The following is a 22,388-nucleotide window of genomic DNA, read 5'->3' as shown; positions in this document are numbered from 1 at the left end:
AGAGGCTTCAGGTGCCGTCTCCTCCTGAGAGTCATGGGTGAAAGATCCTGGTAAAGTGTAATGACGGAACCTTCAATGCCCGCCGTTTTGTTATTTCTCGCTGCAGCGAGGATTTGCTCCTTTGCTAGGAAGCTGGTCATGCGGCAAATGACATCCCTAGGAGGGTCTTGTGGTTTCGGAATAGGCCGCAATGCCCTATGGATCCTGTCCATCTCTAGTTTTTCTAGAGGACACTCTGGTACAAGGCGGGAGAAAAACTGCACCACCTCATGCTTCAGGGATTCAATTGAAACAGACTCCGGGACCCCTTTGAGTCTTATATTGTTCCTTCTTCCCCTGTTGTCTTGGTCCTCTACTAGGGCATACAGGTAGTTAACATGGGCTTGAGCATTGTCCATATTAGTTGCCACTTGCTCCCCAAACTCAATGAGGGATTGCTGCCCAGATTCAAGTGCCTCCACTCTGGCACTGAGCTGATGCATATCTTGTTTAATTTCAGATAGATCCTGTCTGAGGGGCTCTAAAGCGTCATGCAGGAGGTCTCTCATAAAGACTCTGGATAGAGGTAAGTCATCTGCAGAAGTTGTCTCCTCTGTATCGCTGTCTCTCTCCCCCTCTGAGTCAGCGTCTTTACCTGTAGTCAGTGCCGCTCGGCGTGCGGTCACCATCTTGGATTCTGACCTTACTTCGGTCTTTCTCACAAATCTGTCCAGATCGCTTTGATTTGAAGCAGCCCTCAGCTTCCCAGGTGTTTCTTTAGGCTTATCCTTGCCGATTTTTCCCATTTTGAGCTATGAAAATCGCTGTAATATGCTCATAAGGGCTCGGTCAGCAGCAGAGCTCTTCACACAGCCTGCATCCGGCTCGGCTGCCAGACTCCGCCCTCCATTCCCTATAGTGAAACAGGTATCCAGGGGCACTACCCATTGGGAAACAGTTTTTATCTAACTCCTGCACATATACATAAAATTAACCCCTCATACTCACCTTTATGCTGGAGAAAATGTGGTTACATTGGAACATATAAGCATGTGGAGGGGCTGTACTCCAGTATTTGCTTTTTGGAAAGCAACTTTTTGTCTACTACATTCCATCACTGGGGTAGAGATCCCTTTATCGCCATCTTTAGTCTTCTGTTTCGTAGGTCTGGATGACCTCCCTCCACACATGAGACTAGTATGCGGTCAAGCAATAGTAGCAGCTAGAGCTATGATTGCAAAAACTTTGAAATCCAGTGCACCTCTGACATTACAGGAATTAATGTCTACAATCAGAGCAGCTTATGATCTAGAGAAACTATACACTATTAGAACACACTCATGGAATAAAGTGTCCCCAAAATGGGAACCATGGATTCAGTTTTCAAGTTCTCAACCATCTTTAGATTGGTTTATAATTACCCACTTGGATCGTGCAACCATGCGGTGCTACACTACTTGGTTTTTGTAAAATAATCACATGTCATTATGCCCAAGTCTGCCATGTTTTTTCTTAATGCTCTAAATTGTATTGTCATTTAGTTGTTTACTTAATGTATTCATCATCGATTTACCGATTTACTTAAGTCTACTATGGCATATCTCCCTGCGTGGATTATACTAAGTCATTCATTTTATATGTATCTCTTCTGTAATGTTGTACATTGACAATTATTAATAAAACTTAGAGGACCTTTCACTAGAATAAAACATCTAAACTAACTATACAGACATGGAGAGCGGCGCCCAGGGATCTCCCTGCAATTACGGTTATACCTGGGCGCCGCTCCGTTCTCCCGGTATAGCCTCCGGTATCTTCATATGTTAGGCTCCACCCAGTGGAACCTGCCGGCGTCTCCTTCTCCTATGCTGTAGCGCTGGCCAATCACAGCACTCAGCTCATAGCCTGAGAGAAAAAAAAAAAAAGCCTCTCCGGCTATGAGCTGAGCACTGCGATTGGCCAGTGCTACAGCATGGGAGAAGGAGAAACCGGCAGGTTCCACTGGGTGGAGCCTAACATATGAAGATACCGGAGGCTATACCAGGAGAACGGAGCGGCGCCCAGGTATAACAGTAAGTGCAGGGAGATCCCTGGGCGCCGCTCTCAATGTCTGTATAGTTAGTTTAGATTTTTTATTCTATCGAAAGGTATAAAATATATATATATATATTTATTTTTTTCGGAATTCAGAGGAAGGAGAAAGGTCACACAGTACCATAATTAATAAAAAATATATCACACATACAACAAATTTGCAAGCCAGGATACTGCTTTATTTTAGAGTTTCCAGGAGAACAGACCCACAAGTCTGGACAAATACATTTCTCAGTTACTTATGAACACAGAGCAGAAAGGGGTAATTGAATTGTACAGCAATGGTGACCTCTTCCATTCTAGGAGCTAATGAACTACAATCCCCAGCAGAAAAGTCAGTGATGTTGCCGGGTACTGAAGACCTGACTGGCTGCACTAGAGAAATGGAATCTCTCCAGCAGTAGATGAGCAGGGAATGGATGAAAACACATGCTGTAGAGATAGCTACTGTTTGGGGAGACTGATGGCACGTCTGTAAAGAGGTATTCCAGTTGTTTTAAGTTATGCCCTATCCAAAGGATAGGGGATAACTATTATTAGATTACATCGTAGGGGTCATAGCGCTGTACTGGCTATCTCCAATAGAAATTAATGGATAGGGAATAACTGGAATACCCCTTTAAGCACCCTCCTGGCTTTTTTTGCCTGATCAATAAAAAAACATAAACAACCAAACAAACAATAATTTAAAGGATTTAGCTGTCGTCGGCTTCCAGGTTGATATTGTTTCCAAACTTGGCGTACAGCTGGACTTTGAGATCACCAAGGACTTGCTGGATAGATTCTACTCGTGACTGTAAAGAATCAATTTCATCCTGTAATCCTTTCTGCACGAAAATGAGGGGGGAGGACATTACATCAATTAGCAAACAGTCAAGATTGAAAGTTTTTTTTTTTTTTTAGTTAAATAAAGAGGCAGCAGCGAAAAATGGTTTAACTTTACAGTCAATGCAAGTCATGTGCGACAGAAGTCTCTGCGACCATTTTGCAATTTCGCTGTGTTTTTACAGCCAGGTCACAGGCAAATTACTGCTAAGTATCACAAACTTTTCTGAGGCTTGCTATCGCGGGACACGTGTCACTGCATAGCTCCAGACTTAACCATTGTACCAGGGTGAAGCTTCATTTAGAGAAGACCGGCCCTTTAATGTAAAAATGGAGATCTGTACTTTTAACATTCACTCTACGCCAACAAGTACTTCTTTGCCTGGTAAGTTGCAGGCTCACCAATTCTCTACCCACCAGCTGATGACATAGGATAAATATGTTTTTGCCTTGTAATATTATATATATATATATATATATATATATATATATATATATATATATATATATATATATATATATATATATATATGTACACACACACACACACACACACACATATACACACACAGTGGATATATGGATATAAAAAGTCTACACACCCCTGTTAAAATGTCAGGTTTCCGTGATGTAAAAAAAAAGTGTGCACACCCTCTTATAACTGGGGATGTAGCTGTGCTCAGAATTAAGCAATCACATTCAAAATCATGTTAAATAGGAGTCAGCATACACCTGCCATCATTTAACCACTTAAGGACCACAGGTTTATACCCCCTAGTGACCAGGCCCTTTTTTTACAAATCGGCACTTCACAACTTAATGGTTTATTGCAATGATCATGCAACTTGGCACCCAAATGAATTTTACCTCCTTTTCTTCTCACAAATACAGCTTTCTTTTGGTGGTATTTGATTGCTGCTGAGATTTTTAGTTTTTCTGAAATTAATCCAAAAAGACCGCAATTTTCTAAAAAAAAGTGTATTTTTAACTTTTTGGGGTAAAATTGTTCAAATATAATTACATTTCTATTAGGGCTGCAACGATTAATCGATGTAATCGATTATATTCGATAACTGGATTCGTTGTCGACGAATCCAGTTATCGAATAATCGCCGATTCGTTGCTATGGGGGCGGGCGGGCGGTCGCTGCATCTTTATTTTACCTTTTTACAATGACGCTCCTGTAACAGCCAGGCAGAGCGGACGGCGGCGTAACGTCACTCACTCACGTGACACGCCTGCTCCGCCTCCTTCATTCATGAGGTGGGCGGAGCAGGTGCGTCACGTGAGTGAGTGACGTTGCGCCGCCGTCCGCTCTGCCTGGCTGTTACAGGAGCGTCATTGTAAAAAGGTAAAATAAAGATGCAGACGTGATTAGTCCGACTTATAAGCATCGGGGCCGGGGCTGTTATGGGGAAGGGGGAGGATCTGTGTATAGCACTGCTATGGGGAGGATCTGTCTATGGCACTGCTATGGGGAGGGGGGATCTGTCTATGGCACTGCTATGGGGAGGGGGGATCTGTCTATGGCACTGCTATGGGGAGGGGGGATCTGTCTATGGCACTGCTATGGGAAGGGGGATCTGTGCACTGTTATGAGGAAAGGGATCTGTGCACTGTTATGCCCATAACAGTGCACATATCCCCCTCTCCATAACAGCGCCACCCACAGATCCCCCATAAGTGTCGTCCACAGATCCCCCATAATAGTGTCGTCCACAGATCCCCCATAATAGTGTCGTCCACAGATCCCCCATAATAGTGTCGTCCACAGATCCCCCATAATAGTGTCGTCCACAGATCCCCCATAATAGTGTCGTCCACAGATCCCCCATAATAGTGTCGTCCACAGATCCCCCCATAATAGTGTCGTCCACAGATCCCCCATAATAGTGTCGTCCACAGATCCCCCCTAATATTGTCGTCCACAGATCCCCCCATAATAGTGTCGTCCACAGATCCCCCCATAATAGTGTCGTCCACAGATCCCCCCATAATAGTGTCGTCCACAGATCCCCCCATAATAGTGTCGTCCACAGATCCCCCCATAATAGTGTCGTCCACAGATCCCCCCATAATAGTGTCGTCCACAGATCCCCCCATAATAGTGTCGTCCACAGATCCCCCCATAATAGTGTCGTCCACAGATCCCCCCATAATAGTGTCGTCCACAGATCCCCCCATAATAGTGTCGTCCACAGATCCCCCCATAATAGTGTCGTCCACAGATCCCCCCATAATAGTGTCGTCCACAGATCCCCCCATAATAGTGTCGTCCACAGATCCCCCCATAATAGTGTCGTCCACAGATCCCCCCTAATAGTGTCGTCCACAGATCCCCCCTAATAGTGTCGTCCACAGATCCCCCCATAATAGTGTCGTCCACAGATCCCCCCCATAATAGTGTCGTCCACAGATCCCCCCCATAATAGTGTCGTCCACAGATCCCCCCCATAATAGTGTCGTCCACAGATCCCCCCCATAATAGTGTCGTCCACAGAGCCCCCATAATAGTGTCGTCCACAGAGCCCCCATAATAGTGTCGTCCACAGAGCCCCCATAATAGTGTCGTCCACAATTTGTTTTAATATGGCCTTTGAACATCATTTTTCAAGTAAGATCATATAAACCTCTCTGTTTTGTAATTTTGTCGTATTTCCCGATTAATCGATTAATCGTAGAAATTAATCGGCAACTAATCGATTATTCAAATAATCGTTAGCTGCAGCCCTAATTTCTATACAAGTTTGTGTCAGAATTTATTGTGCTACATGTCTTTGATAAAAGAAAATTCAAAGTGTATATTTATTGGTTTGCGCAAAAGTTATAGCGTTTACAAACTATAGTACAAAAATGTGAATTTCCGCATTTTGAAGCAGCTCTGACTTTCTGAGCACCTGTCATGTTTCTTGAGGTGCTAGAATGCCAGGATAGTATAAATACCCCCCAAATGACCCCATTTTAGAAAGAAGACACCCCAAAGTATTCACGGAGGGGCATGGCGAGTTCATGTACGATTTAATTTTTTTTCACACGTTAGCAGAAAATGACACTTTGAGGAAAAAAAAATAATAATAAAGCTTCTATTTCTGCTAACTTCTGGCAAAAAAATAAAATGCCCAATACGCCCCTCAGTGAAGTGACAGGGGGGGGGGGGGGGGTGTAATGTGTGTGTGGTGTTTGGTGCTACTTACAGAGCTTCTTGTGTCCTCTGGTGGTCGATCCAAGCAAAAGGGACCACCAGAGGAGCAGGTATATCAGACGCCATTTACAAAATAGCAACTGATATACCTATTTGATTGGTTATTTTAAAAATCTACAGCCCGACAGCCAATGATCAGCGCTGGCAGGCTGTAGTTAAACTTGTGAACGCGCGTTCACAGGAAATCTCAGGTCTCACGAGATGATGTCAATAGGCGTCACTGAGACCTGAGAGCGCTGCCGTCTGGACGCCTATAGGCGTTACCGTGACGGCAAGCAGTTAAAGTGCCTCTGATTAAACCCAAATAAAGTTCAGCTGCTCTAGTTGGTCTTTCCTGAAATTTTCTGTGTCACATCCCACAGCAAAAGCCATGGTCCACAGAGAGTTTCCAAAGCACCAGAGGGATCTCATTGTTAAAAGGTATCAGTCAGGAGAAGGGTACAAAAGAATGTACAAGGCATTAGATATACCATGGAACACAGTGAAGACATCATCAAGTGAAGAAAATATGGCACAACAGTGACATTACCAAGAACTGGACGTCCCTCCAAAATTGATGAGAAGACGAGAAGAAAACTGGTCTGGGAGGCTACCAAGAGGCCTACAGCAACATTAAAGGAGCTGCAGGTATATGTGGCACGTACTGGCTGTGTGGTACATGTGACAACAGTCACCCGTATTCTTCATATGTCTGGGCCATGGGGTAGAGTGGCAAGACGAAAGCCTTTTCTTACAAAGAAAAACATCCAAGCCAGGCTGCATTTTGAAAAAAACATGTGGGAAAAGGTGTTATGGTCTGATGAAACAAAGGTTGAACTTTTTGGCCATAATTCCAAAAGATATGTTTGGCGCAAAAACAACACTGCACCAACAATCACCAAAAGAACACCATACCCACAGTGAAGCATGGTGGTGGCAGCATCATGCCAAGGGGCTGTTTTTCTTCAGCTAGAACTGGGGCCTTAGTTAAGCTAGAGGGAATTATGAACAGTTCCAAATACCAGTCAATATTGGCACAAAACCTTCAGGATTCTGCTAGAAAGCTGAACATGAAGAGGAACTTAATCTTTCAGCATGACAACGACCCAAAGCATACATCCAAATCAACAAAGGAATGGCTTCACCAGAAGAAGATTAAAGATTTGGAATGGCCCAGCCAGAGCCCAGACCTGAATACGATTGAAAAATCTGTGGGGTTATCTGAAGAGGGCTGTGCACAGGAGATGCCCTCGCAATCTGACAGATTTGGAGTGTTTTTGCAAAGAAGAGTGGGCAAATCTTGCCAAGTCAAAATGTGCCATGCTGATAGACTCATACCCAAAAGACCGAGTGCTGTAATAAAATCAAAAGGTGCTTCAACAAAGTATTAGTTTAAGGGTGTGCACACTCATGCAACCATATTATTTCATTTTTATATTTTTTTACATCACAGAAACCTGACATTTTAGCAGGGGTGTGTAGACTTTTTATATCCAGTGTATATATATTACACACAATGTCTCATTATATAACATTTTGTAGCCCAAAATGAGAAAAATGCAATCATTAAAAAATTGCCCCAGAAAGTGGATAATAAACTGAACTTAAACCTGGCCAAACTGGAATCAGAACTAATGGATATGAAATAAGGTAATTTTTTGCTATAAAATCATCCACACCTCATTCTGTGTAAAGAAATCTAACAGAAAGAAACATAACATGTTCCGTGTGTATTTTAGCTCTATGGAACTGGATTCCTCGGCCACGGCTTCTGAGAACCTGGATGTATTTTATATGGATGAAAAAAGTAATTCACATTTTATTGAGAATCAGAGAAATAGGTCTAGTGTTCCCAATCGTGTAACAAAGTTAAAAAACGAAGCAGAGGGAAAAAAAAAAAAAAAAAAAAAATCCTTGATATCTGCGAGGTCACGAGAAATAAATGAACTGCAGGGTTTCAACTTATCAGAGAAAATCCTCTGGCCACATCACTTGGACGTCTTCTCTAAAGAACTGACTTCTGCTCCAGCTTATAGCAGCATAGAAAGGTGAGAAGCACTGCTCACGAAACCTCTCAGAAGGACCATTTGGTCTCCATGTCTTCAAAAACTTCTGTGTTTATTTCACCAAACAAGCGACGTTTCGACTGAGTCTTTTTCAAGTTCGAAATTTTGAACAAGACTCCGAGTCGAAACGTTGCTTGTTTGTTGAAGTCAAAAACACGGAAATTTGTGAAGACATGGAGTGCCGCAGTATCTTCTAATCTGTACGATTCTGCCCCAACTTGCCACTTTAAGGTCTACAACACGGCACTTTATGTCAGTAATATAGCTGGAGACCTTACTGTCAGGATGCATTTCTCCTCAGCAGACGATAGCCCTAATTTACTAGCAGTGAGTGATCCAGTGAGAAATGCTTCTGAACAAAGAGGTCACGATAATCTTACGTTTTCTTTTAAGGAACAAATTGTCCTAACTGAATTCTATCAACTCCAAAGGGACTCTGCTGGAAATAAAAGCACGGGTCAACCTGCTCATTCTACAAGTATAAATCCCTGCCTTTATCCTCTGCAATCACGCTCCCCAGCCCGGGATCGCTTCCAGGAGCTCGTGGAGTGCGACTCAACCCTTCTGTCTGAACAAAGGAATATGTCAGATAATAAATAGAATCTGACAGAGGGTCAGAGATTGACTGTAGGAACACTGAAAGATATGGATGAGATAGTCATTCGACAATTTAATAAGAGGTGGGGGGGCATCATATAAAAATCAATCATTCTTGATGGTGGGTTATATAAAAACCGGAATTTACGAATGCTAGACACCTAGACGTCAGGTGTGGACGCAGTTCCCCACTTTTACTTCATCTACGGATCAGTATCTGGTGATCTATCGTTCTTTTGAAACTTTTCTTTTTGGGTTACATCTACCTCTGCACAGTTGATACTTTGATTATGTTGGTTTGTTCCTGGGATATACAACTTTTTTCTCATTACCATATATGTATTTTGACATTTGTGGCTCTATATGTACCTTAGGGTATTTACTATATATATATATATATATATATATATATATATATATATATATATATTTTTTTATTTTTTTACCACCTTAGACTTCAAGCACTTCTATATCTGTTCTGTTCCTTATTTACTTGCTATTGGTGGACACCATCATTTGCATATGTATGTTTTCTTATATACTGAGGCAATGCAGTCCTTTTCACGCAGTATGCCTCATTTTTATGTATAGTAATATATATTCTTAAGATATTTAATTAAAGTATGCATTATTTCAACATCTATTGCGGTTTTAGCACTTTTTTTTGCTTTGGGGGGTTTTCAGTTATTGGTGCAGTCCAAACATCTTGTGTAATTATTTTTACTGTTATTTAGCCATTTGCGATTAGTGTGTTTTTTTGAACCACTCATTTTTGTGGTATAAATGTATACAGTAAGTAATGCCGTTATACAAACTGAAATTACCGGCTCTGGTCGATGATGAGTCTCTTGGTGTTCTTTCAACAAGCAGAGTACAGTATATAGAACACTGAGCGTCCCATCTACTATACTTTACTAAAAGTACAAACACTAGGTTTTCCTCCTTCACTTCGTCCATTTGTGGATTAATTTGTTAGTTTATTTAATGAATGAGATTTATTAAGATCGGTGTACACACATGTCACACTGGTGTGAGATGCGCTTAATTTATTAATTACTGCAAGAAAATTTAGACTAGCACATCCACAGGTTATGACTACTTTCACACTTGTGGCAGAGAGATCCGGCAAGCAGTTCTGTCGCCGGAACTGCCTGCCGGATCAGGCAAAACGTATGCAAACTAATGGCATTAGTAAGACTGATCAGGATCCTGATCAGTCTTAAAAATGCATTGAAATGCCGGATCCGTCTTTCCGGTGTCATCCGGCAAAATGGATCCGGCATTTATTTTTTTTCACCTTATTTTCAGTCTGCGCATGCGCAGACCAGAAGGACGGATCCGGCATTCCGGTATTCTGAATGCCGGATCCGGCACTAATACATTCCTATGCGAAAAAATGCCGGATCGGGTATTCAGGCAAGTCTTCAGTTTTTTTCGCCGGAGATAAAACCGTAGCATGCTACGGTTTTATCTTTTGCCTGATCAGTCAAAACGACAGAACTGAAGATATCCTGATGCAAACTGAACGGATTACTCTCCATTCAGAATGCATGGGGATATGCCTGATCAGTTCTTTTCCGGTATAGAGCCCCTGTGATGGAACTCTATGCCGGAAAAGAAAAACGCATGTGTGAAAGTACCCTAAGAACTGAGAAAAGTTCAAAACATGTTAACCTGTTACGGCAGTGGGTGAAGGTGCACGCTGGATGTATTCACACTATGAAATTCAATAAAGACAAAGCAACTGTTTGAGGTTTTGGATGCTGGAACTCTCCTTTTTCGTACTCTACATAGAAGACTGGTCCGGTCTTGTCCCGTGCATCCACGTCTATGGTGAGCTGGAAACCGCAACTGTTTATTACAATATATTAGCACCTCCAAAGTCACAGGTGCACATCCATAAAGCTAGCATGCACAAAATGGGAGTGAAGCGCTTGCTATTACTCACCGCTCCGTGGTCACCCGCCGGCCTGTACCACGCTGCACCCGCCGGCTGTCGGACAGCAGCTTCATTGCCTACCTCCCCAATGGCTACATGACCGACCTGCAGTGCCCCACCGGGCCAGACAGGAGCAGGCAGAGTGGGGCGCATGTGGCGGGGGGGCTTCTTCTCTTACATCACCAACGTGGTCAAACAGATGGAGGCCTCGGCGAGTCTGGGGGAGCAGAGTGCAGGGGGCCCCGGGAGGAAGTCCTGTATCCTGCTGGCGGTAGATGACCCCTACACCGACTGGTGAGTCCTTGGACGTTATGTGTGCAATGGATCATGGGGCCCTCACCTGCAGGGGCCCCGATGTACACAAGGTGTCCCCTGAGTGCGTTAGGTTCCGCACAGACTGGGGGGATCCCCTGATCATGTCAGCTGTGGGGTCCCCAGCTCCCCCCAATGTACTGGTGTGCAAATTGGTTTACATTCCACAGGGACTGGGGGGACTTCTTGTTTAATGTTAGGGGTCCCCCCAAAAAATGTATGCAAATTATTTATTTATATTCCACATGCTGCATTCTAGGGGCCTCTGTGTTAGATTGCCATAGGGCCCCCCCAAAAACGATATGGAAAATATATTATGTCATGTACACAGGGGCCCCTGTGTTAGATTGCCATAGAACCTCCAGCAAAATATGGGGAAATTATGATTATTGCTTTATATGTCATGTAGACAGAGGGCCCTGTATATGATCGCCATAGGGTCCCCAGCCCGCTCCCCAATAATATGGAAATTATTGCTCTACATGTCATGTAGATAGGGGCGCCCCCTGGTGTCCAGGATCCCCCATACTGACTGGAGAGTTCCCCTATAATGAGACCTCCTACACCATGTCAATGTAATGTCTACCAGTCACTGCTGGTATGGCATGTACTGTAATATATATGATGGGGATCCACGTGTGTATGTTTATGTTGTATACATGCACATAGATATAATATACATAATGCTGCGCTACGTCTCTTCAGAAATGTGACCTCTCGGAGAGAACTGTTGCATTATGGAAAGTACTGAGAGTATAATGTGTCGTATGTGATACGCTGACAGATGTAACATGTATATTTATGGTGGCGGGGGCTGATGAGTTTTTATAAAGAAAAACGTTCTTTTAAATGATTTATTTTGTTATTAGATTACTCGATTAATCGTAAAAAATTAAATCGATAGAATACTCGATTTCTAAAATAATCGTTTACTGCAGCCCAACTATGGATTAGAGATTATTTTGGATTATACCTACTATACATGAAAAATGGAAACTCTTCACGTATATTTTTAATAAAACGTGATGGGTACCTGACACTAACAGAACTGCCTCTCCTGGGCCTAACCTAAGCCTACAATATTCAGGGCAGTGTAGAAACCAGCGATATTTATACTCTGCTCAGAAGCCTTGGGCAGATGGGCGGGAAGAGCTTCCATTTTTCCTGTATAGTCGGTATAGTATTACTTTAATCCAGAATAATCTCTAATCCCTAGTTCTATTGTTTGCCTGTATATCAGTGTGCTGCCATATTTTGCTGTCTGTATGTTAGCTTTATGGATGTGCACCTGCGACTATGGATTTGCTAGTCTAAATTTTCTTGCTGTGTGTTTGAAGGGTAGCTCCCTCCTTTAGATTGAGCACACCCACCCATCTGCCCAAGGGTTCTAAGCAGAGTATAAATGTAGCTGGTTCCTACATCGCCCTGAACATTTTAGGCTTAGGTTAGGCCCAGGAGAGGCAGTTCGGTTAGTGTCAGGTACCCATCTGGGGAAGCCACCTTGACATTGGTAGATCGGCCTGACAAACGTTTGATTAAAAATATGCGTGAAGAGTTTCCATTTTTCCATGTATAGTAGGTATGACGATGATTCTTATGGTTAAAAACTGGTGACAGGTTCCCTTTAAATAGTAATACTGTCATATGATCTCAAATTCAGGAATTATTCCCATTAGACACGCATCACATTTTTGGATTTCGTATGAGGGTTTGTTTATTTTGCGAGACAAGTTGTACTTTTTTAATGTCACCATTTAATATGGCAAAAAAAAAATAGAAGAAAAGTAAATAAACAAACAAACACAATTCTACCACAGTTTTATGGATTTTGTTCCTACAGCATTCCATATGTGGCAAAACTGACCTGTGATCTTCATTCTCTCATACGATTACAACGATACCACATACATGTAGTTTTTTTTGAAAAATATATATATATATATATTTTTTTTTTTTTTACACCATATTCTGTCTCCCATATTATTATTTTTTGTTATGTCTACTGAGCTGTGTCAGCTGTCATTTGTTTGCGAGACGATCTGTACTTTTTATTGATATCATGTTGGCAGTGTGTGTGACTTTTTGATCACATTTTTTTATTTTTTTTAATGTTTTTACTTTTCTTTAGCCCCTCTAGGAGCTAGTCAATTTTTTTTTAGCTTATACAATAGTTTTACAGAACTACAGTAGCTGATTTATTTGCTATTATCCTATGCAGACCAACGTAGGAACTGCAGCTCTAATAAGCTACGTCTCTTAAGACAGACTTGCCGTGTTAGAACGAAGGACCAGTTTCCCCGATTGCCGCACGGTGAGCCGGTCTTAACCCAGAAGTGTGCACTTCCAGGTTTTTTGCCATTTAGATGCTGTGGTCGCACTTAGGGGTTAAATGCCTGTGATTGACATTATTGCCAATCACAGACATTAGCCATGGGCCTCTGCTGTTTGAAACAGCAGAGACCCACTGGCTATGGCACCTGCTGCATGTGCGAGCAGGTACCATGTTTAAAGACCCTCCTAAGGGTTAAAACTCAATGTCGGTATCTTTGTTTTAAAAGTATACTTTCAATATCAAAAGCCTCTTTGTTGAAGCTTTATGGGGGCAGAGAAGTTTCTCTTTGCTCTTGCCAACTTACCCACAATTAGAGCTTTGATAGTATGAGACGCATGAAAAGCGCTATATTCTGGTACAAAGGGGCAGTATTATAGTAATTACATTAGAACACATAGGAGGCAATATTACAGCAGTTACATGCTATGACTAACCTTAGCAGCTTCTAGCATTTCCTGGGTCTCCTCTTGGGAATGACTAATAAAAACATCTCCGATCTGATAAGGGATAAGGAGAGAATCTTCTAGCATCAGAATGTCGTCACAGGCATCTTCTAGGTTTTGAAGCTCTTTCTATGAGAAGTATATGGGTGTTAATACAACAATCAGATTATACATAGATGTATAGCCCACCCAAAGTACAGTAGGATTATATAAGTAATGTTTCAATACACCCCAGAAATTGAACATAGATTATTAATCCTATCAGGAGACATAACTTTTTTTTTATTTTTTCCGCTCACATAGCCTTCTAAGTAATTGTTTTTTGCAGGACAAGTTGTAGTTTCTACAGACACCATTTTGTATTGAATTGTAGGGGGAAGCTGGAAAATATTTCCAAATGTGGCAGACTTGGAAAAAAATTTTATAAAATTCTGCCACAGTTTTATGGGTTTATTTTTTACCGCATTCCCTATACGGTAAAACTGACCTGTTATCTTTATTCTTTAGGTCAGTGCAATTACAACATATTCCCATTTATATAGTTTTTCTTGTGTTTTAAAGGATTTTTCTTTCTTTGCATCGCCATATTCTGACCGCCATAGCTATTTATCTTTATGTCTTTGCAGCTGAGTGAGGGCTCCTTTTTTGCACGGCAATCTGTAGTTGTTGTGGATACCATTTTACAGTGTGTATGACTTTTTGATTTTATTAAATTTTGTTAGAAAGTGCGGCGATCTATTACTGCATTCTCCGTATGGAACAAATACATTTATATGTTAATAGTACAGGCATTTTGGGACGTGGAAATTCTACAATCTCTATTCTTTATTTTTAATATGGGGAAGGGGACAGTTATTTGAATTTTTATATTTTGTCACACTTATTTTAAGAGCATCTAGGGAACTTGAACATGCGATCGTCTGTGGGAGAAGCAATGTTCATTCATGAACATTTGTTGTGGAAGGCCTCAGAGCATTCAGAGGATGCGAAGCTGCCATATCAACCAAACAGCGCCCTTCTTTTGGTGCAGAAGGAACTGCTCAATCCCTGGGGGCGCAGAGTTCCCAGTGTTTCACTGCTGAGATGTTGTGGTAGCAATTGACCATAGCATCTGGGCGTTATTAAAGATCACAGACATTGCCTACAGGTGACTGCTGTGTAAAACAGAGGGCACCCACTAGGTACAGCAACTGTTCAGCTTATGAGCTGGCACCATGTTTAAACCCCAGACTACTTTTGTCCCAGTATCGATACGATACCGGGATTTCCAACTTTTCGATACTGGGATGCGCAGTCTAGTATCACGGAACACGAGCGCGCTGCTGTCAGTGCGCTCGCGTTCCCTCAGCAGCACAGGGAAGAAGGAAGCAGTCTCTCCCTCCACCATATGCCGCACTGCCAATAAAGAGAGGGGGGCGGGCGTACCGCGCCACCAATGATAGGAGGACCTTTCATGGGTCCGGACTTTGTTAAGTAGGAGGCTACATAGAGCGGCATCCAGGCATCTCCCTGCACTTACCATTATTCCTGGGTGCCACTCCGTTCGCCCGCTGTGGCCCCCATTACTGTCTCCTGCTCCATATGCTATTTACTACTATCAGAGCAATGGGGAGGAGACATCAGCTTCTCTCCTGGGCATTCCTTCTCCCTGTAGCGCTGTCCAATCGCACTGCAGAACGTCACAGCCAGGAAGAAGGAACACCCAGGAGAGAAACTGATGTCTCCTCCCCATTGCTCCGATAGTAGTAATTAGCATACAGTGCAGGAGAATATACCGGGGGCCACAGCGGGCGAACGAAGCGGCGCCCAGGAATAATAGTAAGTGCAGGGAGATGCCTGGGTGCCGCTCTATGTAGCCTGCTAATTTAACAAAGTCCGGGCCCATGAAAGGTCATCTTTAACTTTTAATACAGGAAGCAGGTGACGGCAGCAGAATCTCATAGCCGGCACCCTGCCTCTGACAGAGAGCTGTGATCAGTGGCAGTTAACCCCTCAGGTGCGGCATCTGAGGGGTTAACTGCCGCTGATCTGCTGCCGACACCCTCCTCCTGTATTAAAGGTTAATTATCATTGGTGGCACAGTGCGCCGGCCCCCCTCAACTTCCCGTATTAAAAACATTGGTGGCGCAGTGCGCCCTCCCACCCCCCCTCCTCCACAGTATTAAAATCATTGGTTGCAGTGGCCACAGGGTCCCCTCCCCTTCTCATTGGTGGTGCAGTGGCAGCTTCTGATCAGAGCCCCAGCAGTGTAATCCTGGGGCTCCGATCAGTTACCATGGCAGCCAGGACGAAGCCCTCCATGGCAATCTCCCTGCTGCTGTGTGCACTATGCGCAGGGCAGCAGGGAGTGGGAAGTCCTATTCACCCTAATAGAGCTCTATCAGGGTGAATAGGACAAGGGATTAAAAGATCCCAGGTTCTGGCCCCTAAGGGGAAAATCGTTATTAAATAAAAAGTAAGTATAAATCACCCCCTTTCCCCATTTTACATATAAAATATATAAATAATAAATAAATAAACATATCGCCACGTCTGAAAAGTCCAAACTATTAAAATATTTTAAAAAATCTATGCGGTGAACGCCTGAACAGACAAAAAAAAATAAGAAAAAAATGCGGAATGCACGTGGCTTTTTTGGTGTGTTTTTTCACGTGGTATCGAATATCGCAATACTTTTTTACGGTATCGAAATCCAAAATTTGGTATCGCAACAATTCTAGTGCTTTACCCTGGGTTCACACCTGAGCGTTTCTGAGACTCGCGTTTTACGTGCGTATTTGTCGCGCGTTTTTTGCAATAGTAAACGCTTGACGCGCGTTTGTGTAATTGACTGCAGTGTTGTCCAATGAGTCTATGGCCAAAACGCGCGACAAACGCCCCCAAAAAAGCTCAAGAACTTGTTTATGTGTCGGGCGTTTTACAGCGCGTTCAAACGCGCTGTAAAACGCTCAAGTGTGAACCAGGGCCATAGGGAAGCATTGGTTTTCACGTGTTGAGCGTTTTACAGCGCGTTCGAACGCGCTGTAAAACGGTCAGGTGTGAACTTAGGGTTATACTTTCTCTCCTTTTATGATCCACTCCAGATTTTGGCTTAATAAAATACATATAACAACCTGAATGGGTGTTACCGCCCCCAAAGAGAACCTGCCATTACAAAATACAGTGCAATCTGCAGGCAGCATAATATAAAGCAGGAGTGGCTGAGCAGAATGGTATATAGTTTTATGGGAAAAAGATTCAGTAAAGCTTGTAATTTGTACATTTCAATCTCCACTTTTTCTGGCTTCAATTGTACATGGGGGGGAAAGGGGTGTTATCGGCGATTGATAGCATTCCCTCTACAGAGGGGAGTTCTTACTTTCAGTAAAAGCAGAGATAAAGTATAAATTACAAGTTTTACTGAATCTTTTCCACAAAACTATATATCAATCTGCTCCACTCCTCCTGCATTATAACATGCTGCCTGCAGATTGTATTGTATTGTTTGGTGACATGTCCTCTTTAACTTGGAGTTCAGCTCATAGGCAAGGATGGGGGAAAAAATAAAAAATAATCAGCAGGGAACTGGGAGGAGGCAAATATGAAGAGGCTGTTGGCATTTGTGACTGGTACTATATAGAGCAGCCATGAGCGAGACTCTATAGGTGGCACTGTAATGCACACCTCAGCTGCTGGGATAAAACCGACATCATGTGTATCCCAACACCCCCTCTACTGTGATTTACAGCAGGGATGATCAACCTGCGGCCCTCCAGCTGTTGTAAAACTACAGGAACATTAAAAGGGGTTGCCCAGCTTTTTTTATCCTCAGGATAAGCCATTATTAGCTGATCGGTGGGGGTATGACACCCCACACCTCTTGTGATCAGATGTCCTATGTAGCTTCAGCTCCGGAAGTTAGTGCTGATCACTGCTCCCACTGGACAACCCCTTTAAATCACACCCGCAGGCCAGGACTGGGGATGTTACCTTCTTCACTTCAATCTCATCCTTCAGCTCTGTGATTCTGCTTGTATTTCTTGCAAAGATGTTAATTTTTTGCTGGTCCTCAAAGGTGACGTTCACGTCTTCAGCTACCTGTGCGAATAGATGACACATACTGCTGTAAAACATGGCAGGGATTCTACAAGACTGGAGGAAAAAGGCAGTGACATTCTAGCAGTTATCCCCTGGGACATCAGGGAGGGGAGCTGCCTGCTCTGAACCAGCAGAGGGCAGCAGTGACATGGAATCCTTCAGCTTTGGATGTGACTGGAGTATAAACCACAATGAAATGTACAAACATGACAAGACTGGCAATATATAACCTCAAAAACCTCAGCATTACAGGGGTTTACTTATCGCAGACATTTATGGCAGGATATGTTAGATGTGGATGCCAGAGGTGGGACCTGAGCTTAAAGGGGTATTCCCACCCAAGACAATGGGGCGTATGTCTAGATTATGCCCCCATTGTCTGATAGGGACACGCACCTATATTGAAAAAGGAGCAGGGTAAGTGGTGGCTGGAGGACCCCGGATCCAGGCCACCACCAAGCGCTTTCCCCATAGAAGTGAATGGGAGCGTTCTGAGCATACACAGCCACCACTCCCACTCACGTCTAAGGCTAGGTTCAGACCTGAGCGTTTTACAGCGTGTTCCTACGCGCTGTAAATGCTCAACAGGCAAGAACCAATGATTCCCTATGGGAATGGTTCTCACCTGAGCGTTTTACAGCGCGTACGATCGCGATGTAAAACGCCCGACGCCCCAAGAAGTACATGAGCTTCTTTGGGGCGTGTTGTCGCGCGTTCCCGTACATAGACTTCCGGGAACACGCGACAATGGGGGTTCGCTTGTCTCTGTATGCGCGATTGCAAACGCCCGTACAATCGCGCATACAGAGCACTCCATCGCGAACGCTCAGGTGTGAACCCAGCGTAAGGCCTGACAGAGATAGCCAAGGCAGCACTCATGAAAAATGAATAGAGGGTGGCTGCGCTTGCACAGTGCGCCCTCCACTAAACTTTCTGGGCCCCGTTCTGCAGTAGTACCCGCAACTATCAGACATTGGGGACATATCCGAGCGATATACCCCCATTGTCTGAAATAGAAAAACGCCTTTAAAGGGATGCTAATAATGATAACTAGTGTAGAGTGAACTTGTGCTTCAAGTTCGGTGTATCTAAGAATCCCGTTATGTATTGTGCTACCATGGACCATAACCGAATCATATGACGCCATGTACCACAGAAGCCTATAAGAGGAATGCTGTCCATAGACTTCTATTATGGTCCGTGGTAGCGGAATACATAACGGGATTCTTAGGCCTCTTTCACACATGCGTTGTCCGGATCCGGCGTGTACTCCACTTGACGGAATTACACGCCGGATCCGGAAAAACGCAAGTGTACTGAAAGCATTTGAAGACGTATCCGTCTTCAAAATGCTTTCAGTGTTACTATGGCATCCAGGACGCTATTAAAGTCCTGGTTGCCATAGTAGGAGCGGGGAGCGGTATACTTACAGTCCGCGCGGCTCCCGGGGCGCTCCAGAGTGACGTCAGAGCGCCCCATGCGCATGGATGATGTGCCATGCGATCAATGCGCTCTGACGTCACTCTGGAGCGCCCCGGGAGCCGCACGGACGGTAAGTATGCTGCTCCCCACTACACTTTACCATGGCTGCCAGGACTTTAGCGTCCCGGCAGCCATGGTAACCACTCTAAGAAAGCTAAACGTCAGATCCGGCAATGCGCCGAAACGACGTTTAGCTTAAGGCCGGATCAATGCCTTTCAATGGACATTCATTCCGGATCCGGCCTTGCGGCAAGTCTTCAGAATTTTTGGCCGGAGCAAAAAGCGCAGCATGCTGCAGTATTTTCTCCGGCCAAAAAACGTTCCGTTCCGGAACTGAAGACATCCTGATGCATCCTGCACGGATTTCACTCCATTCAGAATGCATGGGGATAATCCTGATCAGGATTCTTCCGGCATAGAGCCCCGACGACGGAACTCTATGCCGGAAGACAAGAACGCAGGTGTGAAAGAGCCCTTAGATAACCAGAACCTATACACAGGTTCCCTCATCCCTACTGATGACCGATCCTCTGGAAGCCGCAACAAATGTATCTTTACTTCTGCAGTTTTCAGCACACAGCAGCGCAGGGGACATAAAGACCGGCGCCGATCGTGAGACTTCAACGGGTCCATGGTCCGCATTTTGTCAGGCATATTCTATCATTCTGCAGAACGGACATACAGATGGGGATCGCACACGGATGATCCGTGTACTTTCCGTAAAAAATAGAATATGTCCTACACTTGAAAATGCAGACTACGGACCCTTTAAAATCAACTAGTCCGCAAAAAATGCAAATGCAACATGGACAGTATCAGTATTTTGCACACAGCCGTGTGCATGACGCCTAAAGGTAAAGTCCGCTAATTCGGCACCCAATGGTCCAGAAAAGCCCGCTAACCTAATTATAGAGCCACTGGGGGACCACAGGGGTAGGACACATAATATGTCTGCCTATGGTCCAGGATTTCCAGTTAGTTCCCCCGGACTCCCGCATTCCATGGAGATGACAGCAGCTACATTACTGGCCATAGCTATAGAGGATAGGTCCTTATACAGACATAGCAATGGACAACGTCGCTCAACTGCCCAACCCCCACACCGACCCCTCAGAGCCTCAAATCGTACAAAGACCCCCCAAACCCTCAAATATCGCCACCCCGGATCTGCCTCACCGTTTTCTTCATGGTGGCCGCCATCTTAGGACTGTACTATTCTTAGCAGAGGGCGTTACCTTACCGCCTCACTATATGCATATAAAGGATTTCGAAGGACAAAACGCTTCTAATGCAGCGACAACAATAATGGAAAATGTACATGTAGTTCACGGTGAACTGAAGGTAAGGTTTGTGAGAAATAAGCTATGGAGGTACGATACACGAGCAGGTGAATGGTACGGTCCTAATAACGATCTTTACCAGAATGGGCGACCTGCGCGGCTAGGCCACTAGATGGCGCTGCGCGCTCAGGATAATTCTGTACACAGGAGGACTATGTGGCCGCTTGTGTACTGTAGGGGTATTACCCACCAGATGGCTGTACATTACTATATATAGTATTACATGCAGTATACGTATTTTATATTGTACAATAACTGGATGAGGGCAAGGGAGTAGCTAAAGGCTTATTACAGTCTCTGTTGCAAAGTCCATCAAAAATAAGTGACAAAATAGGCTAGCATGCTCATACTTACCAACGTTGCCGTTGGTAAATTCAGGATTAATGGGCCCGTCCCCCCAGGATTTACATAAACCCCATCTATTTTCACCTGAAATTTGCAGGGACTGTGACTAAGTTCGGGTATATGCTAAATTGCGTTATGGATTCCGTTACCACGGACCATAACGCAATTCAATGACAGAATGCCTTTAGAGGCATTCCGTCATAAAAGAAGTCTATGGCCAGCTTAACGGATCCGTCTGGTTTCCGTTATGCAGGAGAGTCCTCTCCTCAATGACTAGGGTTGTCACCTTTCCCAACAAAAAATACTGACCAAAGGGGGTGTGGTCGTGGGGGCGTGGCTGAACATGGGGTGTTAAGTCGCTGTCATACTGTGGCTCCCAATAATATTAATGCCTTCATTAGTACCCCCCAGTAATATTAATGCCCCCATTAGTGCCACACAGAATTAATAATACCTCCATTAGTGCCCCCCCCCCCCCCCAGCATTAATGCCTCTATTAGTGCCTCCCAGTAATAGTAATGCCCCCATTAGTGCCCCAGTAATAGTAATGCCCTCATTGGTGCCCCTCAGAATTAATACTGTTCCCATTAGTGCCCCCAATAATATTAATGCCCCCATTAGCACCCCCAATAGTTAATACTGGCCCATTAGTGCCTCCCAGTAATAGTAATGCCACCATTAGTGTGCCCCAGAATTAGTGCCCCCCCAGTAAGGCTACATGCACACGAAAGTTATTTGTTTCCGTGTCTGTTCAGTTATTTCAATGGGTCCGCAAAAAATGCAGACAGAACACCATGTGCTGTCAGCATCAGTATGTCCTTTCCGTGGACCCGCAAAAAAAAAATAGAACATGTCCTATTCTTGTCTGTTTTAGGCATTGTTACAATGGATCCGCAAATAAAAACGGATGGCACACAATTTGCAGACCACAAAACACATACGGTCATGTGCATGTAGCCTAAGAATAATACCCCCATTAGTGCCTCCCAGTAAGGCCTCTTGCACACGAACATTTTTTTTTTCCGTTTCCGTTCCGTTTTTTGCATTCCGTATATATGTATGCGGAACTATTCATTCCAATGGATCCACACAAAAAAACAGAAGGTACTCCGTATACCTTCTGTTTCCGTATTTCCGTTCAAAGATAGAACAAGTCCTATTATTGTCCGCATAACAGACAAGGATAGTACTGTTCTATCAGGGGCCAGCTGTTCTATTCCGCAAAAAACGGAATGCACACGGACATCATCCGTATTTTTTGTGGATCCGTTTTTTGCGGACCGCAAAATACTGAAAAAGCCATACGGTCGTGTGCAAGGGGCCTTCTTTTTTCAGTTTCTGTTTCTTTTTTTTGCGTTCCGTATACGGACCGTATA

At 43.9% G+C, this 22,388-nt stretch overlaps 1 protein-coding gene across 1 annotated transcript; it reads right to left on the bottom strand.

Moving 5' to 3' along the window:
- Positions 1-2,230: 2,230 nt before the first annotated feature.
- On the bottom strand, positions 2,231-20,553 carry PFDN4 (prefoldin subunit 4). Its single transcript, XM_044299939.1, has 4 exons — positions 20,504-20,553; positions 17,738-17,845; positions 13,760-13,897; positions 2,231-2,900 (listed from the first exon to the last, which is right to left on the bottom strand). The coding sequence occupies exons 1-4, from the start codon at positions 20,525-20,527 to the stop codon at positions 2,769-2,771; spliced, it is 402 nt and encodes a 133-aa protein (XP_044155874.1). The 5' UTR covers positions 20,528-20,553; the 3' UTR covers positions 2,231-2,768.
- Positions 20,554-22,388: the final 1,835 nt, after the last annotated feature.

This window comes from Bufo gargarizans, chromosome 6, assembly GCF_014858855.1.
Source record: "Bufo gargarizans isolate SCDJY-AF-19 chromosome 6, ASM1485885v1, whole genome shotgun sequence".
Classification (NCBI taxonomy): Eukaryota; Metazoa; Chordata; class Amphibia; order Anura; family Bufonidae; genus Bufo; species Bufo gargarizans.
Note: the sequence above shows the minus strand (reverse complement) of the source record. Positions and strands in the feature narration are given on the sequence as shown.

Bases quoted from the DNA above. Each gene is read 5' to 3' on its own strand.
- PFDN4 (XM_044299939.1), bottom strand. From the start codon at position 20,527: ATGGCGGCCACCATGAAGAAAACG. The intron at 13,898-17,737 runs GTAACATCCCCA...TACTTCTCATAG, and splicing joins ATGAGATTGAAGTGAAGAAG to AAAGAGCTTCAAAACCTAGA. The intron at 2,901-13,759 runs GTTAGTCATAGC...ATTTTCGTGCAG, and splicing joins AAATGCTAGAAGCTGCTAAG to AAAGGATTACAGGATGAAAT.